The sequence below is a fragment of the Lycium ferocissimum genome, chromosome 6 (assembly GCF_029784015.1).
Source record: "Lycium ferocissimum isolate CSIRO_LF1 chromosome 6, AGI_CSIRO_Lferr_CH_V1, whole genome shotgun sequence".
NCBI lineage: Eukaryota > Viridiplantae > Streptophyta > Magnoliopsida > Solanales > Solanaceae > Lycium > Lycium ferocissimum.
The window spans coordinates 4,073,269-4,093,660 of record NC_081347.1 but is presented as its reverse complement, the minus strand read 5'-3'; the positions used below and the strand labels follow the sequence as shown (position 1 = coordinate 4,093,660).

The 20,392-nt window shown below is 31.4% G+C and overlaps 1 protein-coding gene across 2 annotated transcripts; it reads left to right on the top strand.

Moving 5' to 3' along the window:
• Nucleotides 1-13,606: 13,606 nt before the first annotated feature.
• LOC132058984 (O-fucosyltransferase 39-like) lies at nt 13,607-20,362 on the top strand. 2 transcript variants are annotated; one of them, XM_059451424.1, is made up of 10 exons: nt 13,607-13,973; nt 16,349-16,411; nt 16,503-16,584; nt 16,902-16,972; nt 17,598-17,686; nt 17,771-17,974; nt 18,113-18,383; nt 18,662-18,889; nt 18,982-19,207; nt 19,240-19,873. In XM_059451424.1, the coding sequence occupies exons 1-10, from the start codon at nt 13,878-13,880 to the stop codon at nt 19,248-19,250; spliced, it is 1,341 nt and encodes a 446-aa protein (XP_059307407.1). In that variant the 5' UTR covers nt 13,607-13,877; the 3' UTR covers nt 19,251-19,873. The 2 variants fall into 2 exon arrangements, with proteins under 2 accessions (XP_059307407.1, XP_059307406.1); XM_059451423.1 differs by having other exon boundaries at nt 13,614-13,973; nt 18,982-19,179; nt 19,797-20,362.
• Nucleotides 20,363-20,392: the final 30 nt, after the last annotated feature.

Sequence of the window (20,392 nt, the reverse complement as noted above, 5' to 3'; positions counted from 1 at the left end):
AAGTGATGTTTTGAGAAGGAATTATTCTATTTATTCGGATTTGCCACTTGGAATTGAGTTTTGGTGTTCCAAGTCATCTTATTGAATTCCTAATCAAAAGGAAATGACTCTATTATTATTGATCTGCGAAAACAAAAGATCGGGTAAGGAATTACATTGACCGAGGAGAAGGTAGTAGGCATTCCCCGAGTCCCGTGATTCTAGTAAAGTCGCTTTTGTTGACTAATATTCGACTTAACTTATTTTGAATAAAGTGTATTTATTAGTTATGTCTATGATTCCCTTAAATATTATTGATCTTTTACTAGTCTTGACTAAGACGCGTAGTTGCGACCTTAGCCTCGACATACACTAGCCGAGACGCGTAAACGCGACCTTAACTTGCGTATCTCACCTAGAATTTTGAGCCTACTCACCTTACTTAAACAATGATAACTATCTTTATTTAAATTCTTAATTCAACACGTGTAACTAATCCAAGACAATTATTGTCCCTTTTTGTCTCTTTGATAATGGGTTTTGAAGTGAATTTCGCAACCATCTCGCCCCCCTTACTAATGTTTTTTTTCACTCTTTTCTTTTATCATTTACAATGGGTCTTGGATAAATTTGTAACTCATCTCGCTCAAATTCAAAACTAATTATCTATATATAAATACAGGACACAGGCCCAGTGATGTGGCGTATTCTATGACCAGCAACTTCATTTTTCCTTTTTCTCAATTTTTTTGTCTTTTCTCCTATTTAATAATCATGTGTTATTGGAAAAATTCCAAAAGTCACTTTCTTAAAAAAACCAAGACATTTCCCGTCGATTGTAGGGGCCTTCCAAAAGAAAGAATGAAACGTTGCTTCCATTTAAATAACTGACCAATTTTTTCATCTTCCCAAAACAAAGTATTACACGCTGCCAGTTGCCACAAGAAATCAAACATTTACAATTGTTAAAATACTAATGATAGTTAAACAGGAGCAATACCGACATCTTTTCTCTTCACATTTTAACGTTCATCCATTTTAACCTTGCTCTAAATCAACAATCATAATTACCCACCAACATGAGATAACATCAAGAGCCAAGCTAATAGGGACCAGAGATGTTCTTTAGGGGAGAGTTTAAGCAACTTTTGAGAGGGGGAGAATTAGGCCTTTGAAGCGAAAAAATATTTAAATCTAGACTGTAATTGAAGTAAAGAAAAGAAGAGAGCACAAAAAAGTTATTTTTTTTTTCAGTTAAAGAAGAGGACAAATGAATTTTGTGAAGATGAATACACAAAATGGTGAGGATGTAAATCACGTGCAAATTTGGAGCAGAAAACGAGTTTTGGTTTTGCTTACCAACTCAAATAATATACTTACATCCAGTATAAACGAGTGTATAAGGTTTATTTCTTTTTCCTTCTTTTCACTTTGAAAAAATATGAATTTATATGATTTGTTCTACATCAGTGTAAATATCATGAATAAATAGCATGCTCTTTCTAATGAATTTGTCTGGATTATTTGGGTTTGATCTAGCAAAAAAATTATGCATTTATGTGCTATTGCCTCTCCTTATTTAAAAGGGAGTTGTCTCATTGTGTAGAAATAAATGAATTCTATGTGGTACTTAATTATGTTCCGTTCCTGCTTTTTTATTACTATCTCCGGTTCAAAAGAGTGTCCACTTAGGTAGTATATAATTTATGTAATTAATTTAGTGAATTAATGATGAACGATTATAAGTATTGGAATTGACTGCGGATGTGATTCGTGATAACGAGAAAAACATAATTCTTACCAAGCATCTACTTTTAACTGTGATGACAATAAAAAACTGGACCTAAAGAAAATAAAATCTGATTTTCTGCCTATTATCACTTTTTATTACTAATCAAAATACTTGTATCTCATTTATATGGACTGTTATCTTCTGATTAGAAGTCATAAGATGATATTTGTGCAGAATTTTAATTTTTTAATGCTCATGAAATCTTTCTTAATTAGATAGAACTTAAATGACTAATATATTAAAATAATTCAAGTGAATGAAGTAGCGTATGGATTAATCTAAATATATTTCTTTCATAGAAAAGTGTATTAGTGGAATAGTGTCTAAACTATTATTTAAATTCGTTAATGACATGCTGATATTTTTTGTAGATGTACTAATATTTTTTATAACCGGGCGAAGCGCGGCAATTTTACTAGTTAGTAAAAAAAAAAAAAAGGCATTAACATTGTCTAAAGTCTAAACCCATCAAAATATTGTCTTATCCGGAAGAAAAAGAAAAAAAAAACCCTCCGCCCCATTATAACGTCCGAAATAAAAAACCAATATTTGATATTGTCATTGCTATAAAAACAGATGAACAAATCTAGTAACTCAAAACAATCATCGATCGTAAGTTAAATTAGAATGCAAGCTTTTTAGTAAAATTTATATCTGGAATCAAATAAGTGCGTATTTAAAAGAATAAATTTTCAATTGCATATATATTTAAAAAAAACTATACTCCCATTTATAATCTAAACCAACTCATCAATAAGGTTTTGACACAATCAAAAGACAATGAAATATAAAAAAAATTATGTGACTAAAGATGTAAAAATCACTTAAAGAATGCAATAATATATATATATATATATATATATATATATATATATATTTTTTTTTTTTTTTTTTTTTTTTTTGGTGATACAATACTTATAGTAGTTGAGCCCCAAGATCAGTTATATGGAAGTCATATATGAAGATTAAGATACATTATTAATAAAGAAAACAAAAATGAAACTCATTTAGGTAGTTTGTAATTTCATTCAACCTCAGTTAAGATCAACAATAGTTATTAATGATATGATATTTTCTTCTCATGAATATTTATGACTAAACTTTTAACTAAAATACTTAAGCCTATTAAAATTTGGTCTAATAATTACCTAATCATTTCATATGTTGGAACTAAAAATTTTAACAGGCAATTTGCACGATTATCCTTCATACAGATTGGTCTTTAATTTTTGCCCCTCAATTCGCCGGTCTTAAATTTTTGCCCTTCGGTTAAAAAGTTGACCGAAAATACCCCGAGGTTCTGGGTTCGAAACCTAGTATAGTCAAAAATAATAATATTTTCTATGAACCTATGCCTATTCGGGCGAAGTACATAGAACCTATGCCGGAGACGGCAAACTTTGCCTTGTAAGGCAAGACTGATTTTTTTTTTTGACTGAGTGGGGGTTCGAACCCAAACCTCAAGATATTTTCGGCTACTTTTTTAAGTGAAGGGCAAAAATTAAAGACCAATAATTTGAGGGACAAAAATTAAAGACCACCCCCAAAAGAAGGACAATCGGCGAAAAAAATGATTTTTAATAAGTAGAGGTTAACCTTCAACCACAAAGATACTTCAAGGCAAATTAGGCAGGCAAATTAGGCAACTGGTTAGATATTTTTCTTATTTGAACATGTAGACTCTTTAATTAATTAGATTGCAAACTAAAATTCAGAAGTAGTATTTATTTTAAACTCTATTTTCAATTGTGATATTTTTTTAATTTACTGAATAGCCAATAAAAATATGGTAAAATTAGATTAAATGGATATGTAAGTCTATTAATATTTTAGGGACATTTTGGTCAACCAATATTTATATTCATGCTTTTAAAATAGAATAGATATAGATAGATAGATATGAATAAGAAAAAAACACAACGAAAGGGTCACTTAAAATTCCTGTTTTGATTAACTTTATTAAATAAAAATTTAAAAATCTTACTGTTAAGATATTTTAAGCACGAATCCTTGAAATGGTGCAAAGGAAAGGCAAAAACCTGAAAGCTGAACGACGAGGCCCACTGAAAAAAAAAAAAAATTGCTTTAACCAATTCAACCTATAAAAATGAAAGCCCTAGCCAGTTTCTTTATTCATAAGAAAACACCAACGAGGAAGAAAACTATAAGCAGCTTTCATAAAATTTATTTATAGTACTTAAAGAGGAACAAAAGGCTAATTAACTTAAACACGAGTCTCGTATGATCTTAATATTAAATTATAAGAAGAAAATTGGATGTTACCTTTTGTGAAGATTAATCCATGACAATGAAAATGGCTATAATCTACTGATTCCCAAAGATAACAAAAGCTAATTTTCAGGTCTACAAACTCGAAACCGCAAATGAAAACCTTTTCGAAACTCATAAAATTGCTCTAGGTATTTTTTTTCGCTCAGTCTTTTGCTCACTGTCCTACTTTTTTTTATGCCTTCACATGATACGACATTCTCTGGCTGCAGTTTAGGAAAAAATATCCCCTGCTTCTTTCATGTGCCTTCACAGGGTACGACATTCCCTAGTTGCATTTTAGGGAACAAAAATTCCTACTTTTTTTCATGCCTTCACAGGGTATATCATTCCCAAGTTGCATTTTAGGGAACAAAAATCCCTACTCTTTTCATGATTTCACCGGGTACGACATCTTCCGGTTGCATTTTTTGAACAAAAACCGCTACTTCTTTCACACCTTCACAGGATAACACATTCCCTGATTGCATTTTGTTGCTATGAGTTTCTGTTTCATCCTTAGAGCCATATATTTGATGTTAAATGATGCTAGCCTAGTGTTTGTCATGCATTGAATGTCCTTGTTTCCATATTTTGTGTGTATTTAGTTAGCTCAATATGCTGCGTGGAGCCTTAGATTTGGCTCTTTGCGTTCACGTTAAGTAAACAGTTACGCTTGAACTTTAAATCGATAAGAACTTTTGAGCTCACCAATCTTGGAATTTGGCTAAAAATTATTGAAACGTATTTTATAAATTGGGCCAAGACAAATGTTAAAGCCTAATTAATTAATCTCGTGTGAATTGAGCAAGATGGGTTGCGGATTTATTTCAAAACCCACTGCAAATTAAAGTAAAAGAAAAGAGTGGAAAAAAATACTAGTAAGAGAGTGAGATTGGTTGCGAATTCACTTCTAAACCGGTTGCAAAAAGTGGAAAAGGAACCAAATAATCGTCACAGTTTAATCAATACGAGCAGGCTTAAAATTCTAGGTGCGATACGCAAGTTAAGGTCGCGTTTATGCGTCTTGACTTATCTATTTTTTGGTAAAAAAAAGGGGTGCAACAAGACACGCTTGAGGCCAAGTTCAGGGATTTAATAGGAACAATACTTAATTGAGGTGCCAAAATAAAAAAAATAAAAAAGGACAAGTTTAGGGGGTTGCATATGCATTAAGCCCAAAAAAAAAAAAATGTAATTCGATGAAAAGTTTGAAAGATGGTACTCCCTCCGTCACAATTTATACTATGATGTCTAGCTCGGCATGAAGTTTAAGACAAAAAAGAAATTCTTTTGAATCTTGTGGTCTAAAACAAGTCAAAGAACTTTTTTTGGCTAGAGATCATTTTATTTAGGATAAAATGAAAATTTTAGAGTTAAATTATTGCTAAATATAAAAAGTAGTCATTCTCTTTTGGATTGACTAAAAATGATAGAATATCGTATAAATGGGAAGGAAGGAGAATTTGGAAATTGAAGTTATGTTTAGACATGAATACAATTTGAAAAATGGTTAAAAATGTGAAAACAAGTATTTGGAGTTTTTCGAATTCTGAAATATCTCGGTATTCACTACAACAAAATATGCTTTTAGCGGCAATTAGTTAACGGCAATAACTTAATTGCCGCTAATTGTATTCTAGAATCAATTATTACCGATCGACAATACCAAATTTTAGTCTTAACCATAAATAAAATTTAAAGAACTTTACTTGACCTTGAATCTAATGACATTTAACCAATTCTCAGTAAATATTTTTGTGGCAATAACTATTTAGATAAAAGGAAAATATATTGCCACTAAAAGCCTCTTTTGGTGTAGTGAATATTCAACTTCAATTGTAATAATTTTGTGTCCAAACATGATTCCGGAGAACAAAATTCTGGAAAAAAAAAAAAGTGAAAATTATTCATGGCCGTTTAGGGACCTTATTCTCAGAAAATTTATGGGTTTTGTCAATTTTATTTTACGATAATAACTAGACAATATTTTTTAGAGTTTAAGTTACATATACTAAAGTAAAAAATATACATCAATGTGATTTACCAGGTTATCATATCAATTTCGGTATGCAAATTTACCTTTTGTCATATGTTAACTTAATCTGATAATCTAAAAAGTTTTCATATTGTTTGTTCATTTTTAGAGAAAAAATATCTATTAGTTCTAGATTTGATAATTTAAGTATTAATCAGCTAATGAATTTATTTGAGGTATGTTTTCTTGGTCTCGAAATATTTATAAACCGATGTTTTAAAATAGCTCTGATTTGTAAGACAAATTTTCCAACAGCTAAGTTTGTAAATTAACCACAAAATAGAAACTCCCTTTTGCTGGATTACAACATAACATCTCAAAATTTGTATTGCAATCATGCAATTGGGTGTCAATACAGCTACAAGCTAACCAACAATAATACTGATAATATTCACTTTTTTTACACATTAGTTAATAAAACTTTTGCGACTAACCACTTCTATTTTGTATTTGATAGTATTTGATTATTACATGGCAATACTCAAGTTTGATGCGGCAAGTAAACGAATATTTGGCAACTTCAATAAGTAAAACTAAGTACGTGGAAACGATTATTTTTATTGGTAACTCTAATTAAAAAAAAAAATACAGTTGGGATAAGATATGCTTAAGAAAAATAAGGAAAAATACAGTTGGGATAAGATATGCTTAAGAAAAATAAGGAAAAATACAGTTGGAACAGATAAATCATTATATTTAATTGTATGATAATTATAATTGGATAATACCCTACTCGAAAGTTGTTTTTCGATTTTTCTCCCCCCGTGCTTAAAAGATAGTGTATTCACGCTCTTTGCCACGTAAGTGTTCATGGGGTCGAGGCTATCAACTTGTCAAGTTCTGGTGGGGTAATTACAATGTAAATTTTAGGTGTACACTAAATAAAAGTGGTCAAATATAGGGGAGTTCTGATATACTCAACCTATAATTTTAGAATTATGAGATAGTACATAGCCATAATACAAAGAGAAGGTTTCATATTACGATTGTTGAAAATGATTGAGCAAATGTTAGAATTTATTTACCCGGTATTTATATCGACTCAATGAATACATGAAACATATTTTAACTTACACTCTTATAGCTAAATAATCAATGCTTATTCTAACCTAACCTTAATATTTTACTTACGTACTATGGTAAAATTATATGATTTGGAATGCACACCTTATGCGTCTAAAATTTTCGATTCAACTATAAAATTCCAAAACCAAGTTACTTTAACAAATGCTCTCAATTTAGCAGAATGTTAGGTAAGAAAGATAATCAATTATGGACGGTGATTAGAATGTAAGACACAATAATAAGACAGCTAGACAAAAAACTACATAGACTTTAAGTCCTTGATTATTAAGTACTTCACCAACCAACTTAGGTCAATACTCTAAATCTCATAGAATGCCGTATTTATGGTCTTGAACTCGTTACCAATTAAGTTTCGTGGTATGATGAAATTGATGAAATGGTGTGAGAGCAAGAAGAAACAAGGAAAAGAGAAGAACTAGACTACAAAAGTTATAGTGGTCGAACACATTTTTTGTTTTTCTTTTTATAATCATAATGTCCGGACTTTGAATCAATTTGCGCCCACCTTGAATAATTAGGGATCAGTCAAGATAAATTTTCTTTAGGAAGAAAGAGCAAAGTCCCTGCAATCAAGATGAAAGTTCGAAATGCCTAGAACCAATCATCAATCACTAATTCACTATAGTTATAGTGAATTTCACAGTGTAGAAATTTAAGGATTTGGGGTCTTTTACCATGTTTTACACTTTGAATATGAAGTTAATTGAAGTCGTCATTCATCCTAGGCAATTGAAGCACAAATTTTGTTAGAAAAAAAAATAGATTATTCACTTTTGAACATGGCCATTTTCATTCATAGTTATCTACTACACTACATAGTACGGAATATCTATTATTATCATTTAAATATATTTTTCGTTTTAAAGCTTTTTTTTCACTCTCGTAGCTGGGGACCCATTTTAGTGGTCGACTGAATTATTGACAGTATAAGCAGCTGCCACGTTGCATACAACTCGTTTAGTAATACCACTTAATATTCTTTGTCCACTTCCTTTTGGTTTCATTTTTTTGTCCTTTTTTGTTTTCTTTTTGTCAAAATGACAAATAAAGTCCATTAAACATTAGCAAAAAGTTAATATGCCGTACAAAAGAAATTCTTAAATTGTATAGATGATAATGTGAACAACGATTTGCTAAGATTCTTCATCTTTTCATTTTCATTTATTCATTAAAATATGATATTCCTTTTATTTAATGATGTGATCCTTAAACAACGAGTAAAACAAATGAATTACCGGCTGAAAGAAGAATCAAAATGTCATGTGTAATGTGGGGTTGTCTTACCGTATGCACTGAGCAAGGTGTATTCTTTTTTTGGCATCATTTTGACAGAGAAGTTCGTTTTAATTGAATAAGAATTGGTAAAATCATTCATTGATGATCAACGAATTTTATTATATTCTCTTAGCCAAAATAAGAAGTCCCTTTATTATGTTGTCTAAGATTAAGTTATATACGACGTATGAATTTTATTGATGTGATCCTTAAACAAAACGAGTAAAACAATGAATTATTGGCTGAAAGAAGAATCAAAATGTCATGTCATGTGGGGCTTGTCTTTTTTTTCTTTTTTTCGAACAAGAAGTTTGTTCCAATTGAATACGAAATGGTAAAATCATTTGTTGATGATCAACAATTTTTGTATTATTCTCTTAGCCAAACTAAGATGTCCCTTTATTATGCTAGCTGTGTAAGATTAAGTTATACACGACGGTATGAATTTTTTATAATATTTAAATCTAACGGGAAAATCTTTATAGATAATCCTTCATAAAAGTTGGATTTACAATCTTGAAAATAAGAAAAATTACTTAATTTTTTATAATATTTAAATCTGCCGAGAAAATCTTTATAGATAATCCTCCATAAAATTTGGATTTACAATCTTGAAAATAAGAAAAGTTACTTAATACAACAAGTAAAATTGACCTAATAGTATTTTTTTTCTTTCCAGTATCAATATATAGAAGTTAAAAACTCTTATTTTAATTAGTGTTACCTCTTGCATGAGATTATATGTATAATACATTGGATTAGTATAGAATCTCCTCTTCTTCTATTGGAAGAAAAGCATCACAATTCTCACGTCCTCTCATTACCAAAGCCTTCTAGATATCTAGTATGACATAAGCAATTGGAATAAAAAAGATGTGGAGTTAGAGATTATTCAGATCCTGTTCATAAATTATAAGGGAAATAAAAAGAGTCATTCTAAATAACAATCCCAAAAAGGGGATAACTGGGAATTTTTTTTTTATCCAAACCTCGCTAAATCAAACTGAAAAGTCTTCTTAACCTCCTTAAGTACCTTTTGAGCTTAAATAACAACATCTCGTTCGTCTTTTGAATGAGTAGAAAGTTTCTTTAACCTCAAAAAACTTACTAGCTCGCTTATCATCTTATGTTAAAAGAAGCACTACTCGCCGATTGATGTCCTAATTAATCATATTTAAGTGAACAAAGAATATATACATGCCACACATTTATTGATTTGATGCCAACATTTTTTTTTTCCATGGCCGACGTAACACCTTAACCTGAATTTGTTAAAGAGATCAGGTCAAATACACTTTTTTGAGATAGTAACATTGCGTACTCATCGAGACTATATTTTATTGAGAAGTTTGAAGATCTTAAGGTAGACATATTATAGTGTAGGGAATATTAAACTTAGTCTACTATATGGTTAGATTTTCTAGGACACATAGTCCCATATGATTGGTGACAAAAGAAGAAATTACATAACTACGAAAATTACGATATAGTTTAGAACTCTAAAAAAATTCACTTTGATTCATATTTTGCTAGGTCGTTCGCTACTTTGTTCATATTACGGTAAATATGCTCAAAAAGTTAAATATCACAATTGGTGCATCGTTAACCTGCAATCACCAATAAAATGGGAGTAGCAATTAATTTCATTTGTATCATATGTATAATTTCTTTTGAATCAATTCCTACAGCTACATGCATTAAGTTGTATTATTACAAAGCAATTTGTAGGTCTGTACCTAAAGCCGTTAATTCTGTAATCATAGTGATAGTGGTGGGGAGTATTCTGATTAAAACCAATAATTCCATGACCTGGAATATGAAAAAGACTTCCTTATTTAATGTGAATGAATTCCCATGAGATCAAGATAATTACTTTTTTTGTCCAACAAGTGAAGTGAATAATAATCAATTCCTTAATAAGAGATTTCGAATTTAAGTTATGAGTTTTGAGTCGTCTTTGTTAGAAAGCATTTTATCCCTAATGTGAAATTTTTCGACACAAATTCAGATCTATTCGGCTCCCAATGTAGGTGCTAGCCACCAAGCGGGAAATAAAAAAAAAATAATCTATTCCTTTCATTTCATGGGTGATATTTCAGTACACACAGAATTTCATAAAGAAAGAAGAATCTTTACCACATTGAAAATTTATTTGGACATTTTAGTCTCAGACATATTATAACAATTTGGTTGCTATAAAAACAGATCATCAATTTTAAAATTACGAAATTTTCGAATATAAGAAACTGTCATTTTTTTTGTTGAAATGAGTTCAAAAGATTGTCGTTTATGTAAGATAACCCACATGGAGTAGTAATATTTTTGAAAAGTTCTAAAGTTGAAAACGGTAATGTAAAATTTACTAATTTAATGGCCTTGTTTATTTCCAGTGCAAGCAATTGTAGTCCCTTTAAGCAGGAGAATGGCACCAAAAATAGCAGGACCAAAACAGTCAAAGAAAAAGGGCTAAAAAGGCCTTTCCTCAACCTATTTCCCTCAGTGTCTCAAAACATTCCAAAATTACAGTGAATTGGTAAATATCTATTCATCTTTTTACAACTTTTGAGCTTGAGTCTTGGAGATAAATTCATTTGAAAGATTTTCAGATGAAGATTCAGAATAGTCGAGCCCCAAACAATTACCTAATGAAAACCATATTAATTTACATTTACATGAATATCCCTTTTTTAGGTCATTATTTAAATTTTGTCTCTATTTATAAAAATTATAAGAATATAGTATCTGAAACATTATACTTCCGTACAATATTCAGATATTAATTGATCCTGATTTGAATTGATTTACGCTTTAATGATTTCGACTCTTGAAAGAATTAATATCTCCATTTATCAAATACTGATTCCGACTCTTAAAAGAATTAATATCTCCATTTATCAAATTCTTTCTTACCCTATATTTGGATTCATATTTTTGTGATAGACAATTAATGGAGGTCTTCCCGACATAAATATTTCAACGTCTCACCCTTAGAAATAACATAAAAGAATTTTGGGGGACGAAACGAAATGAAGAACTCACGTCCGATATCCTCCCATATATTACTCGACATTACAAACAAAACATTGAACACACATCTAACTCTATCATAACTTATAAAATTTTAAACCATGACATAATATTTTCTCATAAGATCTCGGTTTACTAAAAAAAAAAAAAGCTTTAAACCATAATCTAAAATATCTACAAATTATAATAAATAAATACAATTACATTACTAAATACTGTCCACGAAATTTTTTCATGAAAACCACTCGTGACAACACCCAACCCCCCTTCAAATGAACCCACCATGCACCTTCGTCTAACTTGATTGTGTGAAAAACACTGTAGCCAGAGCAAGTGTCGGTGGGTATTGCCAGCATTATTATTATTATTAGTAGTCACATTAAAAGCACAAACTTTTTTTTTTTAGTAATAAAGTATTCTGGTGACATTCACAATAAAGCTAATCAAGAAAAGACCCATAGACCACCTCAAATTGTTGCCACCTACATAGCGGTGGATGTACCTTTTTTATTGTTTTTTCTTTTCTTGTTTCCTCACTACTATGAATAATGAATCTATCCGTTGTTTGGCTGTAATAGGTGATCACTTTTCATACTTGATAACGACAACCCACCCCAAACACTTATTACTCTCCCAAAAACTATTAGGAGTCGTTTGGTTGACTGTTAGAGCCTGAATTAATTACATTTTTTTCTTTTTAATCAGTCATAAAAAGAATAACATCATTTTATATTTAATAATAATTTAATTTACAAATTTATCAGTTTATTCTTAATATAATGATTTATAATCATACAAATATATGTGACTCATCCTGAACCATAAGTTTCAAAAGTTTTAATTTTTTTCTTAAATTTTGTGCCCAATCAAACACTCTCATATAAAATTAAACGGAGGAAGTATCATATTTGTTACTAGCATTTTAGCTGGTACGTATAAAATTCCGTACACCAAATACGATAATTGATTGTCAGTGTACAATCGCATATAACTAATACATGTATAAGTTATGAAGAAATATATGTATTATATTATGCAAAATAAAAAAAATAGAATAACTATTATATAAATAAATGAATCTGCACAAATAAATAAAGTAAAAGTTAAAATTTACTATATTATATAAGAGCAAATGTGAGGACTTTTTAGTTTTCAATAATTCCCAATTTTGAAAAAAAAACTTTTTAATTAATTCGCAATTTTCATGGCCAAACAATCTTATTTATATATCATTTTTTTTGTTTTTTTTTTTTAAAATGCAAAAATAAGGCAAATGCATATACATGAGACTATAAATGTGCAAATTTTTTTAAAACTTTTTAATTAATTACTTTTAGGTTTCATCTTATTTATTTATTTTTTTTTTTTGTTTTTAAAAAACAATAACTTTTAACCAATAAAAATCCTTAAAAAAAGAATTTTTCAAATTAAGATTTTCGATTGGTGCTTGATAAATCCTTAAAAAAAAGAAATTTCTTAATTTGAAATTTCTTTTTTTTTTCATATCCATAAAGTTATTGTTTTTAATTATTCAAGTGTAAAAAAAAAAAAAAATCCTATTTGCCTGAAGTTAAATTATGTATTTGTCTTAAAAGTTCATTAACTATGTTAGATTATTTAAGTGCTACATTTAAAATTAGGATACATAAGTTATAATGTCAAATTTTTGCAAATTTGATTTGAAAAAAATAATTTCATGATATAATGGAAGTTAAAATATTTAAGTGTTTGAAAAAATATAGCTTTTGTTTTAAAACAACTCTGGAAAACTTGAAAAATGGGTATATGTTTGTTGTTGTTGTTGTTTTATACTTTATCTTACTAACACAAATTATATTTCTTTAGCCTATATTATACAAAATAAAATAATAGAATAACTAATATATGAATAAATGAATCTGCACAAATAAATAAAGTAAAAGTTAAAATAACTATTAGACATAGGAATAATTTAGTATTCCATAATTAAATCCTGCATGATTAATCAATATATTATTAAATATCTGCATAACTATAAGTGGCGACACAGGAGTAAATTAAATCACCTCAATAGCAGCTGTAAGGTTGCTGTGAGTTTTCTTGGTCTTATTATAGTTTTGCTTTGCTTTTTTTGGTATATGTGTTGATAATATATGGAAATAGGTGCCACCATGTGAGATGCTTTTACTGAGGCTCATAATGATATTGGCCCCTCTTTACTCTTCCTACTACTAATTCTTGATTTCTTTCCTTATTCTCTCTCTCTTACAAAGGAAAAAAATTTGCTTTTTTTCCATCTTGTATTCCTTTCTTCTAAGTTCTTTTGAGAGTTTTTAGGTCTACCCTTTTCTTTATTTGCTTTATATATTTTCATCAAAGGGTTGAGCCAACTATCACAAATCAACTTAGCAATACCAAACAAGAAGCACAAGTATGAGTGGAAATCATATAATTTTTGTGTTACTTTTGCCTATTTTGTTTCCTACAATTTTCACTACTCTCAGCCATGCCTCAAACACCATTCTCTCGGTATGTTTTTGTATTTTTTGCTTCTCTTTTGTAATTTTTTAGCCTTTGTTGTTTCTTTAATGTACCCTTTTTTGTGTTTTTTCTTGTGTGTTGTGTTCTTTGTTGGTCTATTGGGAAAGAGGGTGATGGAAAAAGCAGTAAAAATTCAATCTTGAAGTAAAAGTGGCTGTTTTAGAAAAAAAGTTTTGAGAAATTCTGATGAAAAATGTGGTTACTAAAGATAAATCAGTTTAACAAGGGTAGGGGTAAGGTTGTAAAGAGATTAGATCTTTAGGGTTGTTTGAAAGGAAAGTGTAGATTTTAGCCTTGTTGTTGTTTCTTCAATGTGCCCTTTTTGGTGTTTTTCTTCTGTGTTGTGTTCTTTGTTGGTCTATTGGGGAAGATGATGATGAAGAAAGCTGTAAAAATGTAATCTTGAAGTGAAAGTGGTTGTTTTAGAAAAAAGTTTTGAGAAATTTTGATGAAAAAAATGGTCATCTATAAATTAATGGGAAAAGGGTCAAAAATACCCCCTCTACTTTGGAAAAAGGGCTAAAAATATCCTCCGAACTTATTTTGGGTCAAAAATACCCCTCTCATCCTTAAAGTTTTCAAATATACCCCTGTCTTGAATGAAATTATCTTCCAAAATAACCCGAAATCATTATTTAAACACGTTCCATCATTTAAACCCCATCCAACTAAATAATAACCCATAAGATCCCCTTATTCTCCCAATTCCCTCAAACTTCAAACCTATGTATTGGGGGAATAGGGGGATCTTATGGGTTATTATTTAGTTGGGTCGGGTTTAAATGATGGAGCGGGTTTCAAAAATGATTTCGGGTTATTTTGGGAGATAATTTCCGTCAAGACAAGGGTATATTTGAAAACTTTAAGGATGGGAGGGGTATTTTTGACCCAAAATAAGTTTGGAGGATATTTTTAGCCCTTTTTCCAAAGTAGAGGGGTATTTTTGACCCTTTTCCCTAAATTAATTAACAAGGGTAGGGGTAAGGCTGTAAAAAGATTAGATCTTAGGGTTGGTCCAGAAAGGAAACTGTAGATTTTTAGCCTTGTTGTTGTTTCTTCAATGTACCCTTTTTTGTGTTTTTCTTTTGTGTTGTGTTCTTTGTTGTTTTGTTGGAATTTGAGTGGAAAAGGTAGATGGAGAAAGAGGGTGATGAAAAAAGCAGTAAAAATGCAATCTTGAAGTGAAAGTGGATGTTTTAGATTAAGGTTTTGAGAAATTCTGATGAAAAAAATGGTTATCTAAAGATAAATCAATTTAACAAGGGTAGGGGTGAGGTTGTACTAAAATTTAGATCTTAGGTTGGGCAAAAAGGAAAGTGTAGATGAGGAATGGACTTTTTTACCTGGTAATCTTGAACTTTTTGGTGGATATCAGCAGTTGGGGAAATTTTCTAGACGTGGAATTGGGGTTTTGTTTTTGTTTACTAGCATTGTGGAATAGTTGATTTTATGTTAGGTGGATTTGCTGATTTTGTAGTATCAATGAATCAGAAAGTGAAACAGAAACAGGAAAAAAAAAATTGTTTTGGTATAATTTGTAAATCTAGCAGTGATTGAAGAATGTTTAGGAGGGGTTGGTGAGTCATTGACTTGGATCTGTTGACTTTGGACTAGTTAAGTGTCATTTCTTTAATGGTTTCTTTCAGTATAAACCTATCTTCATGCCACAGGGAAAGGAATTTGGATCATGATTCTCTATATAGAAGAATTCTTTTGTCAATGAAAAGATCTGATTTTGGGGATAAAAATTTATATGTTTGGTAGATCAACAATAGAACAACAACAAACAACAGTCTGTTGGATAGAAGAATTCTTGTGTCAATGATAAGATTTGATTTTTGGGATAAATATTTATATGTTTGGTAGATCAACAGTAGAAGCTGTTCCTAAAATAAAAATAATAATAATAATTAAAAATTAGTTTGGTGGAAGATGATTATACTTCTCTTTCAAGGAGAGGAAAGCATAATTTTCTAAATATATCGCGTAGAGCCCAAATAATCATTCTTTTGTACCCGAGTCCCGACTACATGGACTCTGAAAGGACTAAAGTAGTTGGTCTAACCAACATAATTTTCTAAATACATTGCGGAGAGATGCATGTCATAGCCCAAACAATCATTCTTTTGTACCCGAGTCCCGACTACATGGACTCTGAAAGGACTAAAGCAGTTGGTCTAAACAACATATTTAGATTCTTTTGTTCCAATTCCCAAATTTCCTTCTGATCTCTTTGCCAAACTTTAGGAATCTGGTAAATTTGTGTCCATAAAAAATAAATTGTATGCTTTTGGTGTGTCTCTAAGTAATTGTGTGATATGAACTCTTTAGAGAAATTTTTATAAGCTTGTTTGCACGTGCAGGATTTGAATGCTCCAAAATTCAGGCACTCACGTCTTGCGAAGAGTGCTTTACGTCGCCAAACTGTGCGTAAGACCTTATTAATCACATTCACTTGTTGCTCTTAAATCAACTTTTGTTCTCCTGTCAATGAGTTTGTGTCTTCTTTGTCTTTAGTCCAATGAAGAACTGTCAGAGCTTTGGACACCTTTGGCACACCAAGGATGGAAACCTTGTACTGAATCTGATCCTGCATCAAGTAAGTGTCTATGATTACGTCTTCTGATCCATCTAAAATTTAGAGATAATTACGTTTTTGGACCGCTCTAAAAAATAATAGCCGGCAAATGTATATGTAATTTATATTAAGCAAAAATATACATATCACACACACAAATATACATATATGCGCCCGTAATTAATTTTGGCCAACGGGCCAAAAATGAAAAAACCCTAAAATTTACATCTAGATTCAGGGCTTGATGTTATTATGTTAAACAATAACTTGATTGAGCATCAACATGATCTCGCCGTCTAATTTTCTAATGACTAATTACTGTTCCTTGCACTGTTCAGGAGTACCTGAAAAATCTGAGGGATACATTCAAGTGTTCCTTGATGGAGGACTAAATCAACAGAGAATGGGGGTGCGTATCATAGTTCCTTTGTTTAACAGTTGAGGAAATGACAAAAATGATCCCTCATGTTTGGGAGTAGGTTCAAAATAGTCCCTAAAGTATGCTCTGAAAGTTTTGGTCCTTTTGATTTTGCCAAAAGTTAACACTTTCGGTCTCCGTTAAATATATAATGATGGGAACTGTGGAAAAGAAAAAAAAAATTAATCAAAAACACTAGGGAGCCTCATCAAATACTTAAAACTGCAACAAAAAGAAACTGTACTAGACACCAAAATATAGCGGAATTTGTAACTAAAAAAAACTACGCTAGAGTCTAGAACAAGACAAAATAGCATAAACTGCAAAAACTGTCCCCCCAAATGTGAGTTCCCACTAAATCCTCTTTTTTTTCACAGTTCCCCTCAAATCTAACTGATAGAACTCGTTAAATATTTAACGGAGACCAAAAGAGTTAAACTTTTGGCGAAACTTAAAGGACCAAAATCGTTAGGGACTGTTTTGTACCAACTCGCAAACATGAGGGACCATTTTTGTCATTTGATAGTTCATAGAAGCAACATTAATTATCAACTCCTTTGATTATAGAAAAAAGCAGTTGTCCCTTCATTACTGACATCTATATTTCTTGGAAAAGATCTGTGATGCAGTTGTCGTTGCCAAGATTCTGAATGCCACACTTGTGATCCCTCAGTTGGAAGTAAATCCTGTTTGGCAAGATTCGAGGTATCTTTTCAGTATATTGCTAATATTGTTTTACTTTTGACTTTTAGCTACATATACAAGTTACTATCGTCCTCTTTCCTACAGCTCCTTCGAGGATATCTTTGATGTGGATCACTTCATCAATGTATTGAAAGACGACGTAGCTATAGTTAAAGAGTTGCCTAATGAATTCTCTTGGAGCACACGAGAATATTATGGCACAGCTATTCGACCTACAAGAATCAAGACCGCTCCGGTTCATGCTTCAGCACATTGGTATTTGGAGAACGTGTCACCTGTCCTGCAGAGGTTAGTCACATGATTGATTTATTATAGTCATATTTCTCTTTATTAGTGATTATCTTCTGAAGATATAATAGTAATTCTGTTAGTCATTTGCTGGAATTTTGACATTGTTTGGTATATTAATATTCTATAAATGGTCAGTTATGGAATTGCTGCCATAGCGCCATTTTCTCATCGATTGACGTTCGACAACATGCCCAAGTACCTCCAACACCTACGATGTAAAGTCAACTTTCAAGCATTGGCCTTTGTTCCTCACATCAGACATCTCGGGGATGCCCTTATCAATCGCCTGAGGTATCCTCCTAGTGAAGGCAACATGGTTAGCAACAACTACCTTAGAGAGGTTACTGATCTTAAGCCCAAACAAGGATCTGGCAAGTTTGCTGTTCTTCACCTTCGCTTTGACAAGGTAAAAAACACTTTTCTCTATACTGCTTTCCAAATTTAGTAGTTTATTCTGCTGTCTACTTCCAGCATTTCATGCATCATTGAAGTAGTTCTCCTGCAGTATTTTCCGATCAAATATTAGTACTTCCAATTTCCTGAAAAGATCGGTTTTCCTTTGATGCCTATTAAAGGCAGTATGATTGTTGAATTATTGTAGTCTTTTCTGTAATTTTGTAGTCAATTTTACTCCACCTAAAGTGTAACATATTTTAAGAATCTTTGGACTTGTTTTCTCTCCAGGATATGGCTGCTCATTCAGCCTGTGATTTTGGTGGCGGTAAGGCTGAAAATCTGGCTCTAGCTAAATATAGGCAAGTAATTTGGGGAGGAAGGGTCATCAACTCTCAATTTACTGATGAAGAATTAAGAAGTCAAGGACGGTGCCCATTAACCCCAGAAGAAGTTGGATTGCTACTGGCAGCTTTGGGATTCGACAACAGCACTCGCCTATATCTTGCCTCCCATAAGGTCTTCACTGATTTTCTGCATTTATAGAATACTTGAAGTAAAGCCAATATCTGTGTGTCCTGAAGTCTTTTCTTTGTTCATCTTTTTTCTAGGTTTATGGCGGGGAACGTCGGATTTCAGCCTTGAGAAGTTTGTTCCCCTTGATGGAAGACAAAAAGAGCCTTGCATCTTCTGAGGAAAGAGCTCTTATCAAAGGAAAGGCTTCCTTATTGGCCGCAGTTGATTATTATGTTGGCATGCACAGTGATATTTTCGTTTCCGCCTCCCCTGGAAATATGCACAATGCAATGGTAATCACTCAAATCTTTTCATCTTCTAGTTTCACTTTAGCTTGCTATGCTGCCCTTTAGAATCTACTTAATAAAATGAAAGCTATTTCTTTTCATTGAGTTAATACACGGAAGAGAAACTATTTTACACTGCCAATGTGGTTGAACTTGTGATAGCAGGTTAATTGCAATTTTAACTGATTACTCCCTTAATGTCTTTAACGTTTTATTTTATGTGATACTGTTCCTGTTTAGGCTGTTCAATTAACCAATTACACCTTTCTATAGTTGGAAACAATTTAACGATGAACTTCTCATTTTAATCTTTATGACAAGGTTTTATAGCCACATAAATGTCATGATTAAGACCACACGTCTCAAGAGACTTTCTTTCTTTGTCCAGTCAAACACCTTAACATAAAATTAAATTGAGTGAGTACAGATTAATATTGTAATTATTGTAGAGATTTACTTGTAATTGTTTCATAAGTGACCTGATTGTATGAATATGTTTTACATTGTCGGTGCGTGAGACTTGAACTACGTCGTGTTTGGTATCCTACATGAAAGGTCTAAGTCTAATATGCATTATTAGGCCATATGGTCCACAGCTAATGAATACAACCTTGGCTTGACAGGTGGGACATAGAACATACAACAATATGAAGACAATAAGGCCAAACATGGCACTATTAGGCCAGCTTTTCTTGAACAAGACACTAACTTGGCCTGAGTTTCAAGAATCAGTAGTTGATGGGCACCAGAACAGACAAGGCCAAATCAGATTCCGCAAACCCAAGCAATCACTCTATACATATCCTGCTCCTGATTGCATGTGCCAAGCTTGATTTGTGGGGTTACCATATAGATCTTTATTATTTGTTTGGACCTCAAATTATTATTGTTTATTATATGCCTATATAAGAGTTATAAATAAAATGCCACCCCCTTTTGTTGACTTATAGGGGATATATATTTATGTGTTACCACGTGAGGTTTACTTATAGGGGTGGAATGTGTTGTACAATGTATGTATTACTCCTATGAAGAGTGCATATACAGATAGTAGTATTCTAGTCTGACAGATATTTACTATGTATGTCAGTTCTGTAGTTTATTTAAAAGGGTGTTTCATTTGGTTTTGATGTAGTAGAGGTTGATAATGATCCAATGGCAGCCAGTGGATCTGATTTTCCTTGATTGATTTCATATGTCGTACTTAAATTTAAACTCA

Coding starts and splice junctions, on each gene's coding strand:
- LOC132058984 (XM_059451423.1), top strand. CDS start 13,878: ATGAGTGGAAATCATATAATTTTTGTGTTACTTTTGCCTATTTTGTTT. Junction 16,585..16,901: donor TGAATCTGATCCTGCATCAA/GTAAGTGTCTAT, acceptor TGCACTGTTCAG/GAGTACCTGAAAAATCTGAG. Junction 19,180..19,796: donor GAAATATGCACAATGCAATG/GTAATCACTCAA, acceptor TTGGCTTGACAG/GTGGGACATAGAACATACAA.